The following is a 25,892-nucleotide window of genomic DNA, read 5'->3' as shown; positions in this document are numbered from 1 at the left end:
GAACTGAAACTTTCCCCCTGTGCTAAATCTAAGAGGTTACAATGATACTATCATTGTAAATACTTGGGACAGATGTGTAGGACAATTATGGTGGCCAACGTGAAAATGAGAAAACATGCATGGCCCCATCTAGAGCCAGTGTTTGATTTGTCTCTTCTGGGTTGCTGTAGAAACAACATGGCAGACTTTGTGGAAAAGGACCCGCTCTGAATTCAGATATAGTAAATGGCTCATTCTCAAGTAACAAAAACACGCAACAATTCATAACTGGACCATTAAACCAATCAGTACCACATTTTCTAAATTCTAAAAATGAACATAACCCCCAAACCCCAGAACTGGTCGGACCTTAAAAGCAACCATACACAACAGCCTGTGTTGTTTAATGTAAACTGGATGCCAACATTAAATTCCCAGGGCACCTAAGCTACATGCACAGTAGCCTACAATACACACAACTTAGAAACACTGGTTTTAGTTTTTGAGTTAATTAGACTCAATACTGGAACAATATCAGATGACATGCTCTGATTGGCTGCACCCCCCAAAATCAATCTGTGACCTCATTAATTTATTTAAATATTAATGTCCCATCTTGCAACACACACACATTGCTGGCTACACTGAAGTGATGATTGTATGTTTTTTATTATCTCCTCCGCTGGCACACATATTTGTGCTCCCCCTCTGTCGCTGAGTGCTGCTGCTCGCGCTTGTCCTGGCTTGCAGTGCGTGCAGCATGACATTCCTGGACTGATGGGAGTTCCCGAGAAGTGGCCATATTGGAACATATCTGTCCCGCCCAAAGATGAAACATATATGGGTCAAGATAGTTCACTTCCCACTTCAACGTACTATTAAACGTTGACTGTTACACAGAGATGGAGGAAGTACTCAGATACTTTACTTGAGTAAAGGTACCAATGCCACGCTGTAGAAATCCTCAATTATTCGTTAAAGTCCTGCATTCAAAACCTGATTTAAGTAAAGAATTTAAGTATAATCAGTAAAATGTACTTAGAGTATGAAAAGTAAAAGTACTACACAAAATGGGTATTTTTAACAAGAAGTTGGGGGCACTAATAAGATGTTTTCCGGAGATAAAAAGCAGGTATTTTTGATGAGACATCAGGACATTGTTATTCTGTCTACAAAACCAGGTATTTTTAATGATTTGTCAGGACATTTGGCAGATGTTTTTCTTGAGGCAAAATAAACAAGAAGTTAGGATTTCTAACAGTTGTGTTTCTTGTAAACAAACTGGGTGTTTGAACCCAAAACAAACAAACAAAAATCTCAATCTGAAAAGTAACGAGTAACCAAAGCTGTCAAATTAATGTAGCTGACTAAAAAGCAGCTTACAATATTTGTCTCGAAGATGTGGTAGAGTAGAAAGTGGAATAAAATGAAAATAATAATAATAATAATAATAATAATAATAATAATAATAATAATAATAATAATAATAATAATAATTTTTTTTTTCTAAAATATGTTCTTTTAAAATACTAAATACAAATTTCCTGTGTGTTCTGGCTGTATTTAAAAAAAAGAGACTACTGAGAAATAAGTTTAAGGTGACCTAAAAGCAGATGCCAAATTAAAATAAAACAAAGAAACAAATAAATAAATATACTCAAGGTAACCTTACAAAGAGTTAAAAAAACAACAACAACAGTGTAACAACAGATCAGTTAAAAAAAAATCAATTCGATTCTATTAAAAAGAGAATTTTACAGTGTATAAAAATCGTATGTAAAAAAGTTTAGTGTGAATTGGGGACAAACTGAATATGCAAGTTTAAAAAGATGTGTTTAAGATGAGATCTGAAAACAGAAAGAAGGTTAATATTGTAGATAGTAAACATTTTAGGCATACATATCCGCTTTACTGCGCATGCGCAAAACGGAAGCATCTAAATAACGGCTGATAGCTCCATTTACCGACTTTTTTCCCCCTACCATCCCGTGCTTAACAGTCAATACGTCTCAGAAAGCTCCTTTGGACTCCCGCTGACTTATAGAAAAATTCGTAAAAAAAAAAAAGGGAAAAGAAGCAATTTAACCCGACTGAGCGAAACAGAAGTGAACAGCAGGGAGTCATCTTGTCGCCTGGCTGTTAGCCTCCCTGTTCAGTTAGCAGCTCCTCTCCGTCTCCTCCTCTCTGTCAGCTCCGCTCACTAGTTTAGCAGCAGGCTAACACGGAGAGACGAGGGCTGCTCCCTTTCGCCTCTGCTCAGTCTGCCCTAACACCATACATTCCGCACCATGGCTGCCACGGACGTAGACGTATTTTCGGTGAGTAAAACACCACGGGGTTTCTTGTTTTTTTTTCCACAACGGAAAAAAACACAATGCAAGTGTAGCCACTTGGTTGTGATTAGTAAAAGTGTGTTAGCCGCTGGGAAGCTAAGCCTCCCCCGCGTTTGAAGCCTGTGATGTGGGCTCAGCCGAGGCGGTGGAAGTGATTTCAGTGACGGTGACTGGTGGTTTCTTTAATCGGTGAAGAGAAATTATGAAGACGCTGCTATTGTTGACTATTGTATTGTCTCAACGTAACGTTTATTTCCCGAGTTGCGTCTCTGCACATGTATGCTTTGCTGTTGTGCATAAATGGGTGCAGCAGCAGCAGTGAACTGTTTACTGTGGACGTTATTGGAAGTGGCTGCAAACACAAAACATTTAGAAAAATATTATTATATTATCACTGTTTTTGGATACAACTATTGCTAGCACATAAAGCACGGTGCTAAAGTCTTAGGCCACCTTAGACGTTGTTATGTTAGTAAGGTTATAATGATCATACATATTTAATTCTTAGTAGTCTCCACTAAAAAACAGCCAGAAAATACGTAAAAAAATATGTAAACAGTTTAAAAAACGCAAATATTTTAGAGAAAAAAAACAACTTCAGCAGTCTAAAGTTACAAATATTTATTTAATTTGTTTGTTTATTAGGATCCCCATTAGCTCCTGTTTTAAACAGTAACGTCTCTTCCTGGAGTCTCCATTATTTCTATAACAATATTTCATTTACTAGATTACATAAATTGACATGATCTATCATTCATACCCACAGCTAAACACATTACAACACCAATAAAACACACAGCAATTAACACAACTCAAAGACTGTCTAATATATACAGTAGCGCTACATAATGATTTACTTCTTCAGTCATTGAGAAAAAAAAAGTACCTGGAAACTTATTGATTAAATCACAAGAAAAACTAGATAGATGGCACAAAATTGATTTCACATCTTCAAGACCATCAAAAATATACATCATATAGCGTGTTCTACACTATTCCTTGTGTAAATAAATACAATCTTAACTTTTTTTTTGTGAAAAAAAGCATATTGTATTACTTTGAGAAATCAAAAAACTTGGTATTAAATTCCATGCCACCATTTAGTGTGACCTCCCTATCCACTTAGCATGTCTTAAACTCTCATGCACAGACAATATGAGATTTACAATACTAATCTTATAGTGTATTTACACCAGGCTGCATTCGTCCAAAGCTTGATATTGATTGTTGTTTGTTATTGTTGTATGATTCCAAGTTTCCCACTAAATATTGACTTCAGTCTGAAGAAGCCATTTTGTTGTGACTACTTTGGCATAGTACCTGCTCTCTGTGTTCTGTGTTTGTGTCTTGATTAAAAGACTGATAAATAAGCATAAATATATCATCAGTGTTACTTTACTATGACAAGAACTGTACGGTGGCCTAAGACTTTTGCACAGTACTGTACAAAGACTATTTAGAAAGCTATAAGCTTGCTGTTAAACACCACAGACCCAGTCGAAAGTGTATTACTTGCAGTTCTGTTGTGTAAAACTAATTACCTTTTGAATTACATATATATATATTTAGAAACAGTAGCTCCTAACAATGGTTTCATTTGAACTTTATGCTCAGGTGTGCAAAATTCAACTAACTTTCTTGACTCATAATGTGATATTTGCACTAAAGGCCATGTCAGTTTTACCAGCCAGATGCTAAATAATCACTGGCTCCATTGCTGATGGCCTTTCTCTACACCGGTCATGTCTAAAGTCTGGCCCAGGGGGCCAGTTGTGGCCCTCAAACAGATTTTAACAGGCTCTTGGTTTGTCTTTCAAAATGTACTTAACAAGATATTGGTTAATCAAGCAAGATCATTTTTACATTTATTACATTTTCATACAGTTTGTAGACATGCACCAAGTAGGACCTGCATGAGTGAAACAAATGTATTTTCATAAACAGATGGTAAATAAGCAGACTAATGGTTATTAAGACTAGATGTTCCCTGTAGACATGGCCACGGCAAAGAAGCATAAAGTCAAAAGCAAAGGGCCGCCGCTTTTAGGTGTGGCGAAAACTTGAATACTTCATACTAACTTGAATACTTCATACATACTATCGCTTAATTTTGAAACATTTGTGTCATTTGCATGTCATTTTCAAAATAACCCATGTGGTGTGAGAAGCAGCTGGACTCCAGTTGTTTTGACCCCCATTCAAAAAAGTCTGGACATCCCGGCTCTACACAGTAAAGGTTGGGCTTAGTATCAAATGAGAGCAGAGTATCCTGCATTGTTTTCATAGTGACGAGCTTAGTTGTCAGTCAGGTGTAACCCTGTAGGTACAGTGTGGTGACGCAATACAGGCCAAAGAAAATAGCGATACACCCTCAAGTATGTCAAGAATTCACGCAGTCGCACAAGGAAGCGTTTGGAGAACCGGTATCACGGCGACGACGCAAATGCACAGGAGGGGATTTAAAGAGGGTGATTAACTTTTTGGCAGATGCTTGAAGAGATCCTTGTTGTGGTGAATTGGACAGTAAGCAGCATTGAGTTTCAGGGATAAAGAGATTAAGAAGACACTGCGGGCCTCTCCTGCCACTTCTTGGTGCAGCACATGTCCGTGAAGAAAGGAGAGGATCCAAAAAAAGGTGCATAGGATATTGCACGCTTGGCATTTCTTAAATTGGGGAGGTTTCCAAGTGAGGGTGCAGAAGATAAGTCGTCTTTTTTGGAATACAAAGTAAGAGAATCGATTAAAGAAAAATGCTGATTGCAGTAAAACAGGCCTGTGGATCAACAGCGGGCTGTCTGTCTGACTTCCTGTCCAACTTTCTGAACTAAGTGAGAACATATTGAACAAACGGACATGCTCGCCTGGCAGTTTGTTTAAAGGGCACACTGTTAATTACGTGCAGTTATTGATAGGGATGTGTGTTTGGTTGCATTGTTGGCCCGCGTCAATCCAAAGCAACAGACAGCGTAGCTTTGGGATAACTTTCTAGGCCAGGGCCACAGGAGGCGATCAATGGAGCCAACTATTGCTTTCACTCATTGATTGCATTAGAGTGTTGAGCATATGGAAACGGATGCTGTTCATTTAAATGGTTATGTAATGAAATGCCCTACAACATATTTAGCATGTACAGCGCTTGCCTACTGACCCTGAAGAGTATTGTCTCTCCCGTGAGGCCTGCATGCATGAAATGAAATTAGCTTCATAAAGTGCTTAAAGGCAAAAGACAATGAATGTTGAATTATGAGGCTCGTACTTTAAAAGTGCAGCTTTGCTTGTTTGCGCAGAGGGGGATGTTAACTCGCGAATGCATCGAGCGCTTTATTCAGCGCAGATTTGTTTATTTTAAATGCACTCTTAGACTTAAAACACACTTCCTTCAAATTTTAGCCAGCGCCTTTCCATGTTGTTCAGCCGCTCACAACAGATTGCAGGTCAAGTAAACTAAATGTTGTGTGTCGGCAGTGATGCTGGCTGTATAGAGAACATACAGGCCAGAACTGCCTCGAGGCGAGACCGTCAAATCCGATGTGTTGGATGAATCATGACAGCCGAGCTGCAGCTGACGATGATGAGTCAATATCCATCTATAGAATAGGTCAGAATTTGGCAAAGACCTGTTGTAACCCAAATTGTGCAGCTGTTAGATTGAAAAAGATTTCAAAATAATGTTGGCAAAGGCTGAATGAAGGTTTTGAGGCTGTGTTGTCTAATTTAACAGAGGCAAGTTCACCATAAAACGTAGTCCACATTGAACAGCTGTTGGATGGATGGCCTGCAAGATAAAAAACCACGCCATAACCTCACACGTTTAATAACTGCAGCACCTCATCAGTCATGTGTCTTGTTGAAAGGCTCCACAGCGCCAAGTGGCATCGTTCTGATGTTTACGTGTTTCACATGGGATATGGATGTCTTTTTATCAGTATGAACAATAAAAAGGCTGCATGGAGTCACTTTTTTTTGCAGCTGGTATTGTTTTCACCTCCTGAGTCTGTCTGTGTGTGTCATCATGGTGAAATGTGGTCCTGGTGACAGCGACTGTAGCGGGAAGTACCACAGAAGCTGTGTGAGTATTTTGCCAGGTGTTTGTCTGTCTGCCTGTGGACAGATTTTGTCACCACGATGGCGTCACAACCATGCAAGACGCAGTCATGAAACTTTACAGGTGTTTCGCTGAGATCAAAATGAAAGTCGAGTTCGAAGATGGATGTGGTCCAAGCAAGGGGGCCGAAAGTAAGGTGGTAGGAAGGGGCCATTGGTCGCAATAGTTATAAGTGGATCACTGTATCTGAGCTTGAGTGATCCCATTGAAAGATGGTCTCGAGTTCATTTCTGTTTTGGATTCTGAAACATGAAACTTGCAGGAATCATGTGAATGCTGACTTGGCTGAGACGGCTTAAGTGCTGCAGACATCGACTCGAAAAAGTGAGAAATCCAGTCAAAACAATGCAAAATGTCCCCTGTTATTTTCTTTGATTAATCAGTGTCAAAACAAAATTAAGGCTGGATTTACTGCATCCACAGAGAGCACAAGATATGTTTGATTTTCTGAGCTGTACGTCTCCAATTTTAGTTAGTATCCATAGTTCTACAGCATTCAATAACTTGCATTACTAGTCTAGATCTTAATCACTTAGCACTTGTGAGAGCTTTTCTGTGCACGTGAGAGACTTTTACTTCTAATCCATGAAGAAATCACTTTGCCCTGTGGCTAATAACATACCTGAGAACACAACAAAAACTGTTTTGTTGGGATACATTTTTTTCTACCTCAGTTCAGTGATAGTGAGGATACAGTGTATTTTTGAAAAGCCCCATAAAGATGAGCGAGCTGTACATCTGTCTCGTAAAATGGTTCCCGTGTCTCCTCTCCCGTCTGTCTCACTCATTTTTTGGTCTTTCCTGTTGGGCATAGATGAGTGATAAAGCTGAGCAGTAATGCGCTCATACGATTGTTGTGCACGACTGTGAGACTAGAGAGGCGGAGAGAGATATTGAGGGCATTTGATGAGATAATAAACAGATGAAAACTTGTTTTTTTTATCACTGTGCTTGTGAATTCCTGAAGGCACACATGCAAAGTTCAACAGTCAACATTTTCACCATTGCAACATCAAGTAGCGGCAGTAGAGCGGCTATTGCAAAATGGGCAAAACCCGTCGGGGTGGGTTAGAGATGATAATATGACAACAACATCTTTCTAAAGTACATTTCTTGTTTGATGACGTTGTATGAGATGTAAAATCCTTTGTGCCGCAGTTCATAATGACCCCTTACACAAAAGAGCCCTTTCAGAAGTTATGATGAAGCAGTCCCCTCATAATTATAATTCAGAAGACATCCGGCTTGTTCATAAATCTGCATGACCGTCATTGGACAGGAAGTCACCACCCTACCTCATCTGCAGAGCACTAAATGTGTGTGTTGGTTTGTCATTGAGGTTTTCATGTGGCGTCCTCCCCTCACAGATGCTAGTTTGAATAAGCCCTCAAACAGATACATCTGTTCTCAACACCAAATGAAGCTTTGTGCTTGTAGTAATTACATTTTAACAATCACACTTCGGTAAAAACAATCCGTCAATAGTTATGCTTTAGTAAAATAGTTGTCTGTAGTCTCATAAGATTTTTTTCTTATGCAGCTGTCAGTTAAGGTAGAGATCCTATTGACCAGTTAAGTCTACAACAGCAAGTCAGTGCAGTTAGTGTCTGTGTCTCAAAACCGAGTCCCAGACTTTGTAAAACTGCATCTCATTTTTCCAATATTGATTAATCTCTTTTGTTAATTTAAAATTAAAAGAAAATGGTGAAAAACAGCCAATTCCAATAGTTATAATAGTTTTTTTTAATGGTAATTTACATTTCTTTATATTGCACAAATCTGTGTTTGTAGAGTGCTTCACAAAGGGCAGGTATGATGCTGAAAACATATTAAGCAGCAGCAAAGTGCAGCTTGCAGCAAGCTGCCGTGCAGTGTCTATGAAAAGCTGCTGATGTTTTATTTTGCAGCGACTTGAGGCCAAAATGAAAGTTGGGGATAGATTAACTTTTCGGTGGCAAATTGCATTCAGAGAATACAGTCTTGTGACTTTTTGTTTCAAAGAATTTCTTCCTACCTGAAAACACATGAACACGCCTCCTGACTACAGGTGTGTTTTTGGCTTTAGTCAATAGAATAATTCTAGGGAAAACAGTGACACATTTATATCAATAGTAAGACCAAATGACAAATTAACCCAATATACAGATATCTCAATGTATTTAAAAACATATACCCCACACATATACATGCAAAGAGAAGTGCATGCACAATCTCACACGCATGCACGTTTTTCAGCTTGAACTGGTTATAAGAAAACCTTATGATAAAAGTAGATTTGCAGGAGCACCTTAATGGACGACACTCGATTTGCAGGTCTGAAATTCTCGGGCAGGTCGTAGCATAGCAGTGACAGAAACAGCTCTGTCACCTTTAGTCCTAACCTTGCCTCAGGAAAAGCCAGGAGCTTCCTGGCAATGTCAGAGCTCAATGTGACATCTTCAGTTATAATTTTCTGTCAGTTAAAAAGTCCAAAACACAGAAATAAGAATTTCAATCATATTAAACAGAGAAAAGCAGCAAAACCTCACATTTAAAAAGCTGGAAGCGGCAAATGTTTGGCATTTGTGCTTGATAAACACATGATTAATTCATTATTGGAAGAGTTTGTGATCTTTTTATTGTCAATCAAGTAACTGATTAATAATCCAGCCATAATTTCAAGTCCAAGTCTTTTTGCTTAAAGCTTCCCCACCTCTGTAGCTAGTAAGATTTCCACAAGTAGCAGTCATAACGATACATTTCATGCCTTGAAAAGCGTACTAGCATGCCACAATTCCTATTCTAAATTCTTTAGAGTCCTGCCTCAGTATGTATTGAGTATATATGACTTAAAATAATAAATACATAATGCACACTGGAAATGGAAAATGTCCAGTGAAGTGAAAATTCTGAAAATGTGGAATACTATGTAGCAGTTGATCGTCCCTCTTTAACTTGTTATGTGAAAACAAGACATTTAAGGGAGGCCACGTCTACACAAAGTGCACCTCAAGTTATTGTAAATATTTGAAGCCTTTTCAAAGGCCGTACCTCGGTGTGTTTCCTCACACACAAGCATCAGCTGCAGCAGTGTGTACCTCAGGCTGTCAAGTTGCTGCTGTCTGTCAGTTGGAGGCTCACTGAGGCGGACACGAGCTGCAAACACAAGTCAGACACAAGTCAGGTGGGAACGGAGGCCAGAAGGCGAGAGGCAGGCTGAGGAGAGGATGGAAAGACAGCAGGAGGGGAGTCTGCAGCAGGAGAGAGTGACTGATGGGAGAATTTCAGGTCATGTTAGGACTGAGCGCCGAAAATGTTTCCGTGGACTGATAGGTGTATAGAAAACAGATCTTGGTTTTGCCTCCAGTTTGTGTCTGGTCGGATCTGCGTCACATATTTATGTAACCTTTTGGAAAGTTGATGTCAAAGTGCCTTTGGAGCTTACTTACCTGCTATCATGATATTCACTATTTTTTGTGATGTTTGGAATCATGTTTGTTGCATTAAAGACTGTAGTGCTGAAACAATTTCAAATAGACTTTGGAGCTTACGCACAACAATGGGCAATGAAGGTACTTCAGCCACTTATTGGTGTGTCATTAATCAGTTAAATCTGAATGCACAAGCATACATGCATATATTTCTTGGTTTGGTGTGCCATGCACTTCCTGAGGATATCATTATCTCTGACGTTCAATGTAAATAAACATCCATAGCTTGGCTTAGGCATCATGGAAGAGGATGTCATCCAGAGGTAGTCGTCTTTATCATTTGTTTGCAAACAGGAATTGCCAAAAACAAATGCTGCATACATTTAATGGTGCCAGTTTGCCAAAATGTAAACAAATGCAGACTGAAAAATGGACTCAAGTTGTGGCCCAAAGCGTAACTCACTGAATCCATGGCAGTATTATACTTTCTGGGTTTGGACAGGTGTCCCACAGTGATGGACATTAAAAACATAAATTTCAGATAATTGTTTAAGTTATTGATCAAGCCAAAAAATATGGGTATTTGCTCTGATTGACAAATTGACAGGTATCTATCACAGTTTTCTGTCATTTTATTGATAATTCATTTAATCAGACACATAATAAAATGATTAATCTACAATAAAAGCAATCTCTTATAGCATGTGGCTTAACTGTCTTGACACTGCAGTAGTCATTGTGTCCTAAAACGTAACTTGTTGAATTGATTCCCTTGAGGTCATAGTGTTTGCGCTTCATATCTTAAAGGGATAGTTTGGATTTTTTGAAGGGGCATTGTTTTGGTTACTTATTCATACTTGGTGTATTACATACAGTAGGTGTCTGTCAGCATGCCCCCAGTTTGGAGAAGCTGTGGCAGAATCGCTGACATGGAAGTTAAGCAATGCACCGCTGTGGACGGGGGCTGCAGCAGGACACATTTTAGCCACTTATAAAAAAAGAATAACGGTTTCATAGCTCACCTTTCTGTCAGACAGCACATTCAGACACGGAAAACGCCAGACTTCACTGACAAAAACAATAATTTTGGTAAAACATGGGAGCTGCTGGTCTACCACTGCCTCGATCAGTTAATTAGTTTGTGTTATTTTGTGACTTTGGCGAATCTGAAGTAACCCTTTTAAACGCCAAAGACTTTTGACATTTTGCAGATTGGCAGATTGGCATTTTGCAGATTATCTGTATCAGCTTTTTATATTAATGATTAATGAAACCAACCAACACCGGGGAAGGCAGTCTGCAAAACATGCAAAGAAAGTATCAAAGGGAGGAACTTTCACTTTGTAAAACCTCGGGGAACTATTTTTTTTTCACTGAATTTTATAAAACACTTGCTGGGAACTTGCTGTATATGATGTTGAAAGTTTCAGTTTTGATGAAACATTTGCTGAAAGCATTTAAACAAAGTTTTGTGTCAGTTTGTTATATTCCAAATTCTAAATTTCTAAATTCACATTGGTTCCAAATATCGGTCATTGGTCTCATTAACTACTGATAGATAGTATCAGGATCGGTGCCGCAAAACCAGTACCAGTCGACCCCTAAAGACAAGCACAGGTGTTGCTAAAATTAACAGTGGCTTTGTTCTATTCAAGTGTCCCAGTAAGCCATGAGGGTAACAGTGAGCCAGCCTGCATCAGGCCCCTCAAAGTGACAGGACTGTGAAAAAATCACTGACAGAAAAAAGTAGTTCCCGTCAGCCAGCTACAAACACACAGCATTGTGAACTAGCTTATATTGTTTATGCCTCATTTCACTTTGAGCCACCTGGGGCCCCGCAGTGCAGTCATTTCCTGTTGGCCTGGCGATACGGTGGCCTGAGAACTGACTGTGTTGTTTCCTCACCCTGAGACAGTTAACCAGAAGCCTTTCATTCCTGTCATACTTTGCTGCTCTTCTCTGAACTGAGTGGGTGGACAGATGCCTCAGAGTTTTCCTAATAGCTCTTTTTTCTGCCGGTTATGCATCCTTGACTGATGGGCGTTACGCTGTTGTCATTAAGTGTAGGCTAAATGTTTTAGGAACTAAGGCAATCAGGTTTATTTTTAGCTTTGTGATGAATTGTTCATGTAATCCAGTTTGTTCTCAGCAAAGCTTCATAAGACGGAAAAGTCATTTTTTGTGGAGAACTATGTAATCCTCCAGCCAAAGAAAAACAAGAAAATGACCGAATATGGAGATGTTTTCATGTGACAATAGTGATAAGTTGTAGCTCTCACATAGACTTAGTCCTGCATGCCAGCTAAGTCTGGTCAGTGTTTAATTTTTCTGTTACTTCACGCTTATGCTCTACTACCAGGGTGTCTGCAGGACCCTGAAAAGTCTTAAATTCAATTTTATAAATGGCTATGACCCTTTTTTTCAAGAGCATCTGCGTTATTTCCTGAGTTACAAAGACAGTCTTCGAGCACACCACTACCTCGTTCTCAATTTTATGAATATTAGGCCCTAGAAGTAATTAATTTTTCTTAAATTTGAATCCGTGGTCTGAATTACCAAAAACATTTAATCTAATTTAATTTCTGCCTCTTTTAATTTCTTTTTGTGAAAATGTGTCAAGCTCTCCTGCGTGAAACTCCACGTTTCACTGACATTCTTCACTTGCCATACAAAAAATAAATGTATTTTGCTGATAATACTTATTTACTTTTGCTTAGCTATCTGACAGTGACTTTTACTTGGAATATAGTACCTTAACATTGTTGTATTGTTACTTTTACTTGCATAAACGGTGCTTGTAGTACTTTTTTCAGCACTGAGTCCAGCACACACTCCAACGTTGTCAGTGAAATCACAGCTTGGAGAGTTTGTCCACGTCTGCAGTTCTTCTCGGTCTTATCCTTAAAGATAACTCCGATGGTCAGGTCTGCGTGCTTTTTTTGTAGCCCTCAGTCACATACCCATCTGCCTCTCATGATTTACACACTCTCACACAAAGATTACGTGCTGCTGACAGCTCGGTCTGGTTCAGAGTAGGAGGTCACCCTAGAATTATCTCATGAGTCAGGATCTGTGTTATTTTTCTGAATCTGAGAGTCTCACCAATGTGGTTTTGTAAGTTTGGAGCAAATTCCACAGAAACAAGGTTTATAAGGTCAAAATACTCCTTACTGAGCATGACACCAGCCCGCCCCTTGACTTTGGTCATGCTTCTCTGATGGTCCAGATACATATTGAATTGGCACAATGAGTTTCCAGAGGTAAGCCTTTGTGGCTTGAAGTGTAAATTTCCAGACTTGTGGTCTAAAAAAATTCCTCACTCACACAAAAAATGTTGTCAATGTGCCCTTGAGCAAGCCACTTAATCACCAACTGCGTGCAGTTAGTCTGCTACCACATGTGAAACTGGAAACGAAAGGGGGTGTTGATGGAAAATGAACATACAGGCCTTTATTTATCCCTCCCTGGATAAATAAAGGCTAATATAAATTGTCGACTTCTCCTTTTTTAAACACAGCTCAGGAATCCAGATAGTCATTGCACCAGTTTCCTTCCAGGCCTAATACTAGAGGTCACACCCTCCCCCTCCAGTAATCTATCCGAATATCTCTACAAGCTTCGTTCAGCAAACTGAATACCGCAAAAAAGCATTAATGTGGTTTGATGAGCTCTGAGTTTACAGCATATACATGAGTACTTCACCTACAAAATGACCATTTGTTTATCAATGAACCATGCAGTGTTATGTTGACTTTGTGAAGAAAACTTTTACTTACACCCCTCCATGGAAAACTGGGAACATATCAAATCAAATAAAATCAAGCACATTTAAAAACAACCACATTTGACCAAAGTGCTGCACAAATTAAAATGAATGGCACATAGATAGATTACATTTAAAGAGGCACAATAACAGCAGCAATAACATAATGGTAGTAGAAACTGAATCATTTAGATATAGTTTTGCTGTTATTAAATGTAGCCCCAAATCAATCAAAATATCAGTATGTTCACATTTTTTTCTCCAAAACTTCAACATGGTATGACTATCTGTCTTATAAATGATCCTTATTCCTTTAACAAAAAAATGCAAAAATGCTCACTGTCTTCTTCCTCATCCTCATCTGTGTAAACCTGCTATGGAGTACCACAAATATTATATTAAATTGGCAGATGCTTTTGTTTAAAGCAACTTACAATGCATGCATTCAGGCTCAAAGGGAACAAGAGCTAGATCTCATAAAAAAGAAAGAACCCTTCAATGGGATTTTCAAGTTTTTGCTATGCTGTCACCTGGCTTGCCATAAAACATGTCCTCGGCTTGGCTGGATGTTTCACAGACAACATCGCATGGAGAAACACTTAAAACACATTTACAGCTTGTATAGATTTGTTTTCTTTGATTAAACATGGGCGTTAATGTAATGTAGTAAACTCACAGTGTGCTTCAGCTCACTATTGCCTAGCTCAGCTCACGTCAGATTACTCCAGTGGTGTTGCCTGACATATTAAACCCTGTGCTTACACACACACACACACACACACAGTGCTCATCCTTTGCAGTTCAGTCAGGTTTCTGTCTCCTCTGCTGTGCATGCAGAGCCTGCCTCTCAGTTCAGTACAGTGGGGTTTGTTCTGCTGAGCTCTGCTCTGCTCCCAGGCTGCCTGTGTTTAGTGACATCAGCCTTCAAGTATGCGATCCTTCGTGGCGGAGCCAGCCAAGCTCGGGTGGCCCCATTCATCTCAAGGTGCTGTCTGTCTGTTCCTCTACAGCTCTAACACGCTCTCTCTTGTTGCTGACTGTCTCTCCTTCAGTTGAGATGTGTTAGACAAGGGAGATCAAAGGTGAAAATGCTTACAAGCCAATAGTGGTGTCTGTCTTTGGTCGGTTGTGTATCGGTAATCTTCGTGCTTTTGGTTCCAGGATGCTCTCTTCTAAATGCAGATTGATTATAGAGTGGTTGTGCACAGTGTCTGAAAAAGCAGTGGTGATTGGAGATCCTTTTTAGTTTTGTTTACAGTTTTAAGAGGTGCCCCTTGATTTGGAAACCACAAGTAGCTTAATTAAGATCGATGATTTTGTTTATATCGTTTGTTGTGTATGGCTGTGGTGACCCATTAGTGCTGAGATAAAAGAAAAGAGTAGCTTTAAAATGTTTAGGATGTTGATGTTGTTATCGAAAGAACTGCTAAACTTCCTGCAAGTGATTTTTATTTTCATCTGAGGATATTCTCATTTCACTGAGATGATGTCAGTGTCATAAATCTCTGAATGACTTATTTATTTGGTGCACAGAGAAGCAGTTTCTCCGTGTGGCAGTGTCTTTAGTTCCTCATGCATGTGAAGGATTACTCCTGAAGCTCATCCTCACAGCAGGCCCTGATTATTTATCTCATAATGTTAGCCGATGAGTGTTACATCTGCAGAATGTACGCAGGATCTTTCATTTGCGTAGGAATGTGAATGCTTCAGCTGCAGCTCTTCCTACCTCTGACTGATGTCTTCACCATGTGTGTTTTTCACACACGCAACCAGACTTTTAATGTTTTGTTTTGTTTTTGTCCCTCAGAATGAAGAGAAGCGTAACCTGAGTTTGGGCGGACATGTTGGATTTGACAGCCTCCCTGACCAACTGGTCAGTAAATCGGTCACGCAGGGATTTTGTTTTAACATTCTCTGTGTAGGTGAGTACCAAACAACAGTGTGCGAGCAATGTGTGTGACAGATTGTGTTAAATACTGTTACAATTAGCAGCTCACGGAAATGCCATTCTGTAACTAATGAACGTTTCTCTACAGTCATTTTCCCTCAACCTTTACTTGATTTGTTTTCCTCCAAAGAACATGTTTAACTACAACAATACAGCAGCAACGTTGTGTTGTTTTTCCTGACAGGAAAGAAATGCACAATTGTGTTGCTGCAATAAAAACTCCAGTCCAGTCCAGGCTGATGAATTACTCTCCAGTGACTGAGTAATTTACCTCTCTGTCTGTTTCTGTACATCCTACTACCCACAGGGGAGACTGGTATTGGCAAGTCAACGTTAATGAACACACTCTTCAACACCATGTTTGAGAATGAAGAGGCGAGCCACTATCAGAATGGCGTTTATCTGCGGCCGCGAACATACGACCTGCAAGAAAGCAACGTCCACCTCAAACTGACGATCGTTGACACCGTGGGCTTCGGTGATCAGATCAACAAAGAGGACAGGTGAGGGTGGTGAAATGATAATAAATGATGTAAAAGGTCAAGTGTGTAATAATAATATATGTCATATGTCATCCCAATGCTCAGCATTTCATAAAATGTTTAAAATCACAATAATGTCGCATTATGACTTAAGTATTGTGATGATGTTGTATTGTGGGGCCTCTGCTGATTCCCACCACTAATAAATGTAATGTTTTTCAACAAAATATATCCCCAATTTAAGCCATACTCTTGTTTATTGATCATCTAATTATCACAGCCATACAGCCGCAGTTGGAACTCAAGCCTTACAGATTATAGATGACACTGTGTGTGAACAATGTGGCAAATCTAACCAACAGTGCCATTTACTGCATCAGGAAAGTGATGATGCATTCTGATAAACAGCACTTATTGTTTTGTCCTGTGAGTTATATTCCATTTGCGTGGTACGTGCCTCAAACACATGCTTCACTGTGTTTTCCATTTGACTCCTGACTGTTGTAACGACAGATTTTCCCTGTCAGTTCTCATCCAAACCCTTCTTTCTATTTTTCACGATGACACCGCCATAGTTTTGCCTAAATTAAGTCCATGTTGCCTAGGGTTACAAATGAGAAAAACAGACAATATCAGTCCAGGTTTCTGCACATTTGGGTTTTCTCTGTAGGGTGGAAATAAGACGAGGTGGGACAGCAATAAGGAGGAAATAGCTGATTTTTTTAAACATGCAGCTGTGGAATGGAGTGATCTTGTTGTGAACTAGCCAGCAAGCAAGCAAGCACTCTCACGCCCTTTGATAGGAGCTTTCTCTGTAGGCTGTATAAACTGACATGCTGCAGTGGACTGTAAATGCAACTGAGAGAGCCTCAAAAGGTCAGAGTTGATGCAATCCTCAGAAGAGATTGAAGATAGATGTGAAGGGAGAGGACAGATCACTGTAAACATGGTGCTGGCTGTTGATATAGAAAAAAATGGACTTATGTCTCACTTTGACCTGTAAAATTTGCAAACACTTGCAGTAGAAAATTTTCCAGTGTAGTCTGCTGTTTAAGTAATTAGTTACCTGATTACATCACTCAAAGAAACAGCTGGCCATTACATTTCCAGATCTGTCTTATTATACTCCTGAAACTCTTCATTTTAGTCTTGTTGTTTTGTGGCTCAGAATCGCACTTTTAATGTAGCAGGCACATCTTGTAAACTTGACAGTCTGAGTTGCACTTCAGTCACTTTGAAGCACTGAGGACTGATGTGATGTCGATTCAGGAGGTGTTTCAGATCTATGACATTGCACAATTTTACAAAAATACGTTCTCTTGTGCATCTTGTCAGTGAGAGCCAGAGGACATGTGAAAGCAGAGGTGATGCTTGCTGTGCCCAGTGAGGCCAAGGAGGTCATGTTGTGCCCAAACATAGCAACGTAACATAAGCAATGCACATCTGTTTGAGAGCCACAGCAATGTCTGTTTGAAACATTTTTGAGGCATACATTGGAGGCGAAGCTGGAGGGATTGTGAGAATGGAACAAATGTATTGAGCATCACAACAGCAGATATGTTGCGAATGGTAAGTGATTCTGCAAGACTTGTATCTATTGTGACTAATAAACCACGTTACAATAGACATATTTTGAGGAATTGTATTTGAGGCAGCAATGACGCAATTTATTAAAAATGTGTCTGACTGCTATTGGTCTTGTTCTCATCTCCCCAAACTAAATGAGTTAAAGCTGCACACTCAAACTGCTCCAAACAAGCTCGCTGTGGCTGCATGATAAATTTCCTGTAAACTGTCTCATGACCCTAACATTATCAGACTGGTGACCGTTTTGGAATTGAAAGATATTAGAAATAGCTTGCAGAGACAAACTGTACTTCTGCAATAACCAAAATCAGTTTAACAAAGGACATTCAATATTTCCTAGTGTTTAACTTGATAATCACTGCAGTTTAAAAATGGTGCAGAATCAGAAGCACTTACAGACACTAAGACACTAAAAGGCCTAAAACATACTGTTCCCTCTTTGTACATAGATACGTTTAGTATCTACAAAGGGGGAGCGCTTAACTGACTGAAAATGTTAAACTGTTTCAAAGCTTTAGGGCTGCTGCTGCAAATGCATGACCTCCCTTATCGCCCTTTTGGCGGGACAGTTTTTTTTGTGTGTCAAAACTCTTCATATCAGCAGGGATGTGAATTTGCAACAGGTCTGCCACTGTCCTGGTGTTGTGACGTGATGTTTGTTCTGCAAAAAGTTGTGTGTTATTGCCTTTGCTTTCGGTCCAAAAGTTTGAGAAAAAAAGTTGCTTTTTTGCCGCATAACATTTGTGTTCTGTATGTGAAAGTACTGATGATCAAAAGAGTAAGTCAAAAAAAAAAATTGCCATGCAAATTTATCACACAAAAAAAGTCCCTAGTGTGTAAAGGCTTTTGGTTCTCCTCTAACAATGCAGGTTATCCGCGGTGTAACGATATGGACTTTCAGAAATTTGAATTTTACCTTCCTGGTCTTGTTTGTTTAGCTACGCATGCAAAACGCTAATGAGCCAAAAATGAAAACCTTTGATGTTTTCACAGCTCACATTCCTGATTTCTGTGATTTACTGGTGACACTGTAGGCTACAAAGGCCATCAGAGCACTGATGAGAGAGGATAGGACAATTTTCATCCTCTGTGATTTGTTTCAACCAGACTTCCATAAGCTGAGCACAAATTTCATGCAGCACTAAGCTGTACAGCTCTAAGCTGAGATCTTGGCAAGGGATCAGATCACGCAGTTACTGAAAACATAACTGTCTCGGTTCATTTCCCCGGTGACAAGTCCATATTTCCTTTATATTCATTACAAGCGCATGAAGAGTTAGACAAATATTTTTGCTTTTACCCACAGACATAAATCCTTACAGTTTCTTCTCGGCTGTCTCCACAGTTACAAGCCCATCGTTGACTACATCGACACTCAGTTTGAAAACTATCTCCAGGAAGAGCTAAAGATCAAACGCTCGCTGTTTAACTACCATGACACCAGGATCCACATCTGCCTTTATTTCATCGCCCCGACAGGACACTCCCTAAAGTCCCTGGACCTCGTCACCATGAAAAAACTGGACAGCAAGGTACGCATGAATCCATACATATGCTCTGGTCTTCCCCCTTTGGCAAAAAGCACACATTTCCAGTCTTTCCCATTGTCTGTGAAAACTATCAGTGTTGTTGAAATTCGACCTCTCTTTCACTGGGACTGGTATGAATTTCACTGAAACGTGGAGATCCCTGATCTTTCTGTTGGGATGTGGACTCTCTGTGTCCCAAAAGAATAAGAAAGCGGAAAGAAAGATGTGAGAGTAAATGTGCAAGCTTCCAAGATTTCAGGAGAACTACACAAAACCTGCTGCATACGAGGTTCACACTTAAAAATCAACATGTCGCGTGCCTTTTTACAAGTGAAAGGTTGATTTTCTGTGTTAAGGTCCATGTCGAGCCCCTAAAGGACATGGAGGAGAAAAAAAATTAGACGGTGGGAGAAAAATTAGAAGGTGAAAATATTTTTTAATGGTGAAAAAAAAATGATGTTGAAAAAATATAAATTTTTTTCACCATCATTTTTTTTTTCCACCATCTAGTTTTTTTCTCCTGCGTGGCCCTTTAGGGGCTCACTACATTCCACTTTCTGAATTGCAATTTATAATCTGTATATAAGTGAAAAAGAAAATAGTCCTTGTAAGGCAGTGATATAAAGTGATGTGAACAAGTTCCGATTCAACATATTTGCAGTTTACAGGTCAGCTGAACAGCAGTCAATAGTAACAATCAGAGCCACATTGATTTGTGGCTTTTTCATTGCTCTTGTGCGAGTATTACTACACAGATTATTGGTCAGTGGATCTGTGCTTTGCCACACGTCTGATAAGTGCAGCTCAGTAGAGACACAATCACTGGCTCGGCCTCAATTAGACAACTGGTGGAAAAAAAATCTCATCATAACAGCACTTGGAGCGTGAAAGAAGGGGAAGGGGGAGGGAGTGAGTTTTAGTGGGGGAGGAGAGAGTCAGAAATGGCAAGTAAAGTTAGAGCCATGTGGTATTTACTGTGATATTATTTATATTTTTAATTTTAGGCACATCTTTTTTCTTTGTCAGTGGTTTTCTTTGAATTTTTCACAGAAGAAAGTTGATCCTCTGTAGTTTGCTTTACTGTATTGCCTCTTATTCTATGTGTCAGATGTTTTTATTTGTAATCCAAATAAATGTTGGCATTGATATTGAACAAAAATTGTCCATACACATAAGGTGTAACTATGAACAGTGTCTTTGTGATCGGTTCAACAGACGTAAATAAATTCAACCTGTTGACATTTTGATAAGATGTTTTGGAAAAACAGCTTAGTGATAAACACAGCTAAAACCATTCAGTGTTTTTTTCCATCCTCAATCCTGGTTTTATTGTGTGGGAAGTGTGGAATTTCAGGAAGGGAAAAGATCCTCAAAACATGTGTACTCAAAGCCGGGAAGAGAAGAAATGACAGAGTAAGAGGCAGTTAAAATGCAAGATGTGAAGATTTGTGTGTCTTCGACTGTATTTGGTTTTGACCAAAGGCGAGAATGATTATACTGACGTCTCGGATATCTGCAAGCACTTAAACTGAGAAAGCTACATGGACCTCTATGATAAAGAGCCATTAATGCATTGGCCTGTATAATTTAGTGAATTGATAATTGAGTTAATTAAAGAAGCGTCGATACACCAGTCAGATAGATTTACAGCACTGTGATGTATACATTTGACTACTGATAGCACTGCTATATGGATGACATAGTGGCAGCAGCTTCAGCCCTGTTTGTGTGTGGTGATGCAGTGATAATGACTCCAGAACAAAGCAGATGGTCAGCTTGTGACCAAAACCTGCTGCCTTACCTCTGCCAACTATCAACGCACGGCTGTGCGTCTCTGCCAGATATCTCCTGGTACTCTTCAAAACTGTGACCGGATACTTTAGACAACTATCACCCTAAAGGGACAGATAATGGTTTTATAAGGATTAACTCTTGTCGTAATTTAACACACAGTAGTTCTTAACCACGTTTTTGTAGGTCTTTATGTATAAATTCACTCAACATAAATGTATTTTGATATATTTTTGACACTTTCTTGTTTTAAAGTACATTATGCAGGAATTGTGTTTATTGTTTGTAACCACAACATTATTTCTACACTTCTTCTACGTACACTGCAAGATACTATTGTAGGAATGTTACATTTGTTGTAATGGAAAAGCTGAAACTTAAGCAAGCTAACTAAGCTGTCCAACAGAAAGCAGGCCTGGCCTCACCTGTGAGCTGCCTGGCTGGGGGTTACACACCACTGCTCTGGTTGTAGCACAGAAATGTCCTGTGCACAGAAAAATAAGAAAAAAAATTCAAGCAGAGGGCAGAGTCTCTGTGGACAAATACACCGCCACACATTGCTGGTGGGTCAAAATGGAAACCAAAATGCTGTTTAGACCTGAGAGGAACTCACACAAAAGACAGAAAAGACTTCACATTGAAAGGGCCAAGATCCATATGCAGTACTTTTCTTGCTGTGAGGCGACAGCGTTTGACCACTGAGCCTCTGTGCTGTCTTTATCAGCCAACAGAGTGATCAAAACCTGGCACTCTACACTGCCAACTGTCTCCTGATACCATCCAAAGCTGCACGGCCAAAACTCTGTACCCTCTGCTTTGAGGCAACACATGGTAGCTTACCTGAGCTAAATATATTATCCGGTATTTGAACCACAGCAAAGCAGTTAACATGTGTTAGCTATCGTATAACAGCTTACATACTATACTCTAATATGAGTGAAAGCAAAGCAGCTTACCTCAGTCAAATCTCCCCGTCCATTCATATAAACCAAACCCTTCTTTCGTGAACCTCTAGTGTGGCTAAAAGAGATATTTTGGTCATGCACAGGCCTTTTTCATTTACACAGTGTCAAAGTGTTGAAAGTGTAAAATAATAGCAAAGCTGGTGGCAGGCACTTTTATCTCAGACGATTTACAGCATTGTGAGTGAAACAGTGGGCTCAGTTTGAGCCTGAGTGGGTGGTAAGGGTGAACACTGCTCTGACCTCTGTGGCTCCGTCCCACCAATCTTTCCACTATGTGAAATACAGCCGAAAGCAAGCCAGTGTTGAGTGACCACAGTGTGCATGTGAGGCTGTTTTGTTTTACAGGCCTGATGGGCTTGTTTATGCAGTGGTCTCTCTCTAGATGAAATAATAATGTGCTGCAGGCAATATTTGCAGCAGCTAATCACCACATACTGTCAGCCTTTGCACATTTCTTTAAACTCTAGTGATGGCTGACCACAAAAAGTGCCAATTCCCCGCTTTAACAGGCCTAGACAAGAGCCTTATCAAGTAACAGAGAAAAAAGGTGCAACTTATGATTATTTTAACTGATCGTCTTACTGGTTATTTTTCAATGAACTGATCCGCTGTTTAGTATCGTTAAACATAAAATTACTAAAAAAAAAATGCTCTTCATATGTTCCCAGACCCTGAACTGATGGATTCAAATGTTTTGTTTTGTTTTTCATTATTATTCTGTCTAACCAGCAGTCCAAACCTCAAGCTATGCTTTTATAAAATGGAGAAATTTGGCAAATCCTCACACCAAAGAAGCTGGAGCTGGTGCTTATTCATTCATTTCTGTCAAGTAATTAATTAACCAATCATTTAGGCACTTAAGTCTAAGTACTGTCACATTTTTGTTACATTTAGTATTTCAGTCCCATGAGAGGCATTCTGAGAGTGCATCCATCCAAAAATTTTTTTAATTTCTATGCTGAGTTATGGTGTGTAACTGTGTGTGAATATGAACTTTTATCTGGAAACTAAAGATAAATGAACAGTGTCTGCCAGATAGCTCACAGGAAAAACCAGGGAAGCAGACCAGAAACAACTGTTCCCTCAGTCTGTGGAGTTTGCTGTCAAGGCGAGACAATGGTGTTTTTCTTGTAAATGGGCTACGAATCCCCCCCTCCCTTGGGAGGATAGTTGAAGGCCCACCACAGTGAGTGTGGTTTCTGATGGCTGAAGGCAGGAAGAGAGATAAAGAGTGAGAAGGAGTTGTCCTTTTGTTTTATATGTTTTGGTCTTGAATAGAAGGAAATCATTACTAGTTATTTATCTAATATTAGGATGTAGAGGATTGATTTTGAAGAGGCCACTTTACAAACAAGGATTGATATTTCTTACTAGGGATGGGCATTGATAAGATTTTATTGATGCCAATGCCGTTATCGATTCTGCTTTTCTGGGACAAAAGCAAGCCCCCACATACATGGCAGTCTTGAAATTGATGTTTTAGCATCACATCATTGTTTTGCAATGTGCAACTGTCATGCTGTCATGGATAAAAGGAATTGATAAGCTCAGAAGCATATGATTCAAATGGGTCAGACAGATTCTAAACTAGAACAAGTCGGTTCCTTTCCCTATTTCCTACTACCCTTTTGAAATTTGTCATAATTTGGACTATAATCAGTGAAATGTATATTGTAACTCAGTCTATTTCAGATGTTCTATAAGCATCCAATAAATATTAGAAATCATAGAAAAAAAGATGCTCATTTAACTCTATCACCTAGGAAAAGCCCCAGGCTGTGAAGCAAATTTTACACAGTGGCCAAAAGTGGAATTATACCATAACAAGATGCCAAGACCTTTTTCCACTTTTTGACTTACCTTGGGAAAGAGATGCCTGTAAATCAATGGATAAATTCTTGTGAGCATCAGAATTTTCTCAAAATGACTCCTTTCTCTATCAAGATTTAATCCAATAAGTTTGATAACATTTGGAAAGTCTAAAAGAGCTGCCAGATGAACCTATTTGATCGCCATTCAGGTTAGCAGGATGCTAAACCAGAAGTCAGCCGCTCCGCTGGCTAAAGTTGCCTTTTCGGGCACAGTGCGCATGCTCTGTGGGCCCCATGATGTGCAAGATCAGGGTACTTTTATACGGTGGAAATAGAGCTTGTTTTTCTTCATGCGTCACTGAGCAGCTCTCAAAGGAATGAATAGGGCCCTGCCTCCATGCTGTATGTGGGTTTTTTTATACATCCATGATTTAACTCCTTAACTTTCCTGGGAATCATGATGCTTTTGAAAGTGAAAATCATTATTTTTGCCTAACATAACATATTATTATAAAGTAAAAACTGATTATGCAATATAAAAGCTATAAAATAATGAGATCTGCGTCCACACTGGTTCCATATAAGCCTCGCTTTTACAATGCAATTCTGCCTAGCAAAGGATATGATCTCCTGGGAAAATGAAGGCGCAATTTATGACAAAGAGGAAGTGCAGCAACCATTGTGCAACCAAAACATGAGGAGGAAAGCACTTTTGTTTCCCTGGTAGCCAAACAGGAACCTTAATAGCCAAATGGCACCACTTGACAAAATATAAACAAATGTAGGCTACAAAAAAATGTTGTTGCCCACAGCTAACTTACTCTCTACATAGTTCAGTTATTTGACTGGTGTAAGATTACAGCAAAAAAGCCAAAAATATCACATTATGTCAATCCTTTGTCGTCAGTGATTATCTTACATGCAGACTGCTCTGATGTGGTCACTGTTGCCCATCTGGTGCTCCAAGTGGTCAGAACAAACGCTGAGAACTATTTGGGAATACTCTTTGGTCAGCTGGGAAAACCCGGCTGTGGGAAGTGAACAAATATCACAGTCCCCTCCCTCCTCACCGACAACGTCAAGACACGCAACTCACACACGGCTGTTGTCAGCTCTGGATAGCGATTAGGGAGCTTGATTGTTAAATAAGGGTTAAAGCGCGACACTGGCTGCCCTGCTGTAAATTAATGATCCAATAAAGTATGATGAGCCTATAATTTTACTCCTAACAAGCGCTGGCTCTTGCTCTGAGGCGCACTATGGAATTGATGAGTGAATCTGTGGGGATGCTCCTTGTCCTCCCTGTTAGTGATTCGGGTAATGCAGCCGTGCAGAGGAATGCAGACAAACTGTGTGTTTATTTCTGCACATCTGCTGCTGATTGGAGATGGAGCCTAGTTTGTTTTCATAATCACTGTTTGTTTTATGTATCTGCTGGGTTTCTGACTGAGCTTATTCACTGTACAGTATTGCTGTGTATGGTCTGGTATGCCTTCTCAACTATATTTAGCAGTGCACTTAGTTTGGTTTCTGTATTTAATTTGGTCTTCAGTGTGTTTAATTTAGCTTAATTCACAGTGTTTGTTCATGACCTGCTGACAAAAGGAAGTTAATTACTGTACTCTGTAATCCACTGAAAACACTGAGTTGATTTTCTGTGTGTCTGCTTTCATCATATTTAGCTTGACAGGTACATTGTGTCCTGTCATGAAGATGCATGTCATACCACCCTAGAAAAATCATTGCAAAATGAATACCACGTATACACTAGAACACAAAGCAGCTTTCAGTACAGGACTGGATGTATATTTTTGGCAGACTCAACTATAAAAACAAGGACAATGCTCATACACACAATACACATTTAATAACTTTGTTTATTAAATCCCCTCTGTCTTCTCATCCTTTCCTCAGGTCAACATAATTCCCATCATTGCCAAAGCGGACACAATCTCAAAGAGTGAGCTCCATAAATTCAAAATAAAGATTATGAGTGAGCTGGTGAGCAATGGTGTCCAGATATATCAGTTCCCAACAGACGACGAGGCCGTCAGTGAGATCAACGCCTCCATGAATGTAAGTGATGTTGTGAAATTATCATACAACCAGTCTTTTTTACATTTTTACCTAACAAAGAAATTCCAGATTTGTTTTTGTACACACTTGGATGGTCTGAAAGTAATAATGAT

At 39.5% G+C, this 25,892-nt stretch overlaps 1 protein-coding gene across 1 annotated transcript in view; it reads left to right on the top strand.

Annotated features, from left to right (window-relative positions):
• The first annotated feature begins 2,175 nt into the window (after nt 1-2,175).
• The window catches only part of sept8a (septin 8a), a 38,068-nt gene continuing 14,351 nt past the window's right edge, over nt 2,176-25,892 (top strand). Inside the window, exons 1-5 of the mRNA XM_042499914.1 lie at nt 2,176-2,297; nt 15,398-15,512; nt 15,846-16,041; nt 18,953-19,139; nt 25,618-25,779. Coding sequence (XP_042355848.1) covers nt 2,268-2,297; nt 15,398-15,512; nt 15,846-16,041; nt 18,953-19,139; nt 25,618-25,779 — 690 coding nt within the window. The 5' untranslated portion in view covers nt 2,176-2,267. The remainder of the gene's footprint in view (nt 2,298-15,397; nt 15,513-15,845; nt 16,042-18,952; nt 19,140-25,617; nt 25,780-25,892) is intronic.

The sequence above is a fragment of the Plectropomus leopardus genome, chromosome 13 (assembly GCF_008729295.1).
Source record: "Plectropomus leopardus isolate mb chromosome 13, YSFRI_Pleo_2.0, whole genome shotgun sequence".
Lineage (NCBI taxonomy): Eukaryota > Metazoa > Chordata > Actinopteri > Perciformes > Serranidae > Plectropomus > Plectropomus leopardus.
Note: the sequence above shows the minus strand (reverse complement) of the source record. Positions and strands in the feature narration are given on the sequence as shown.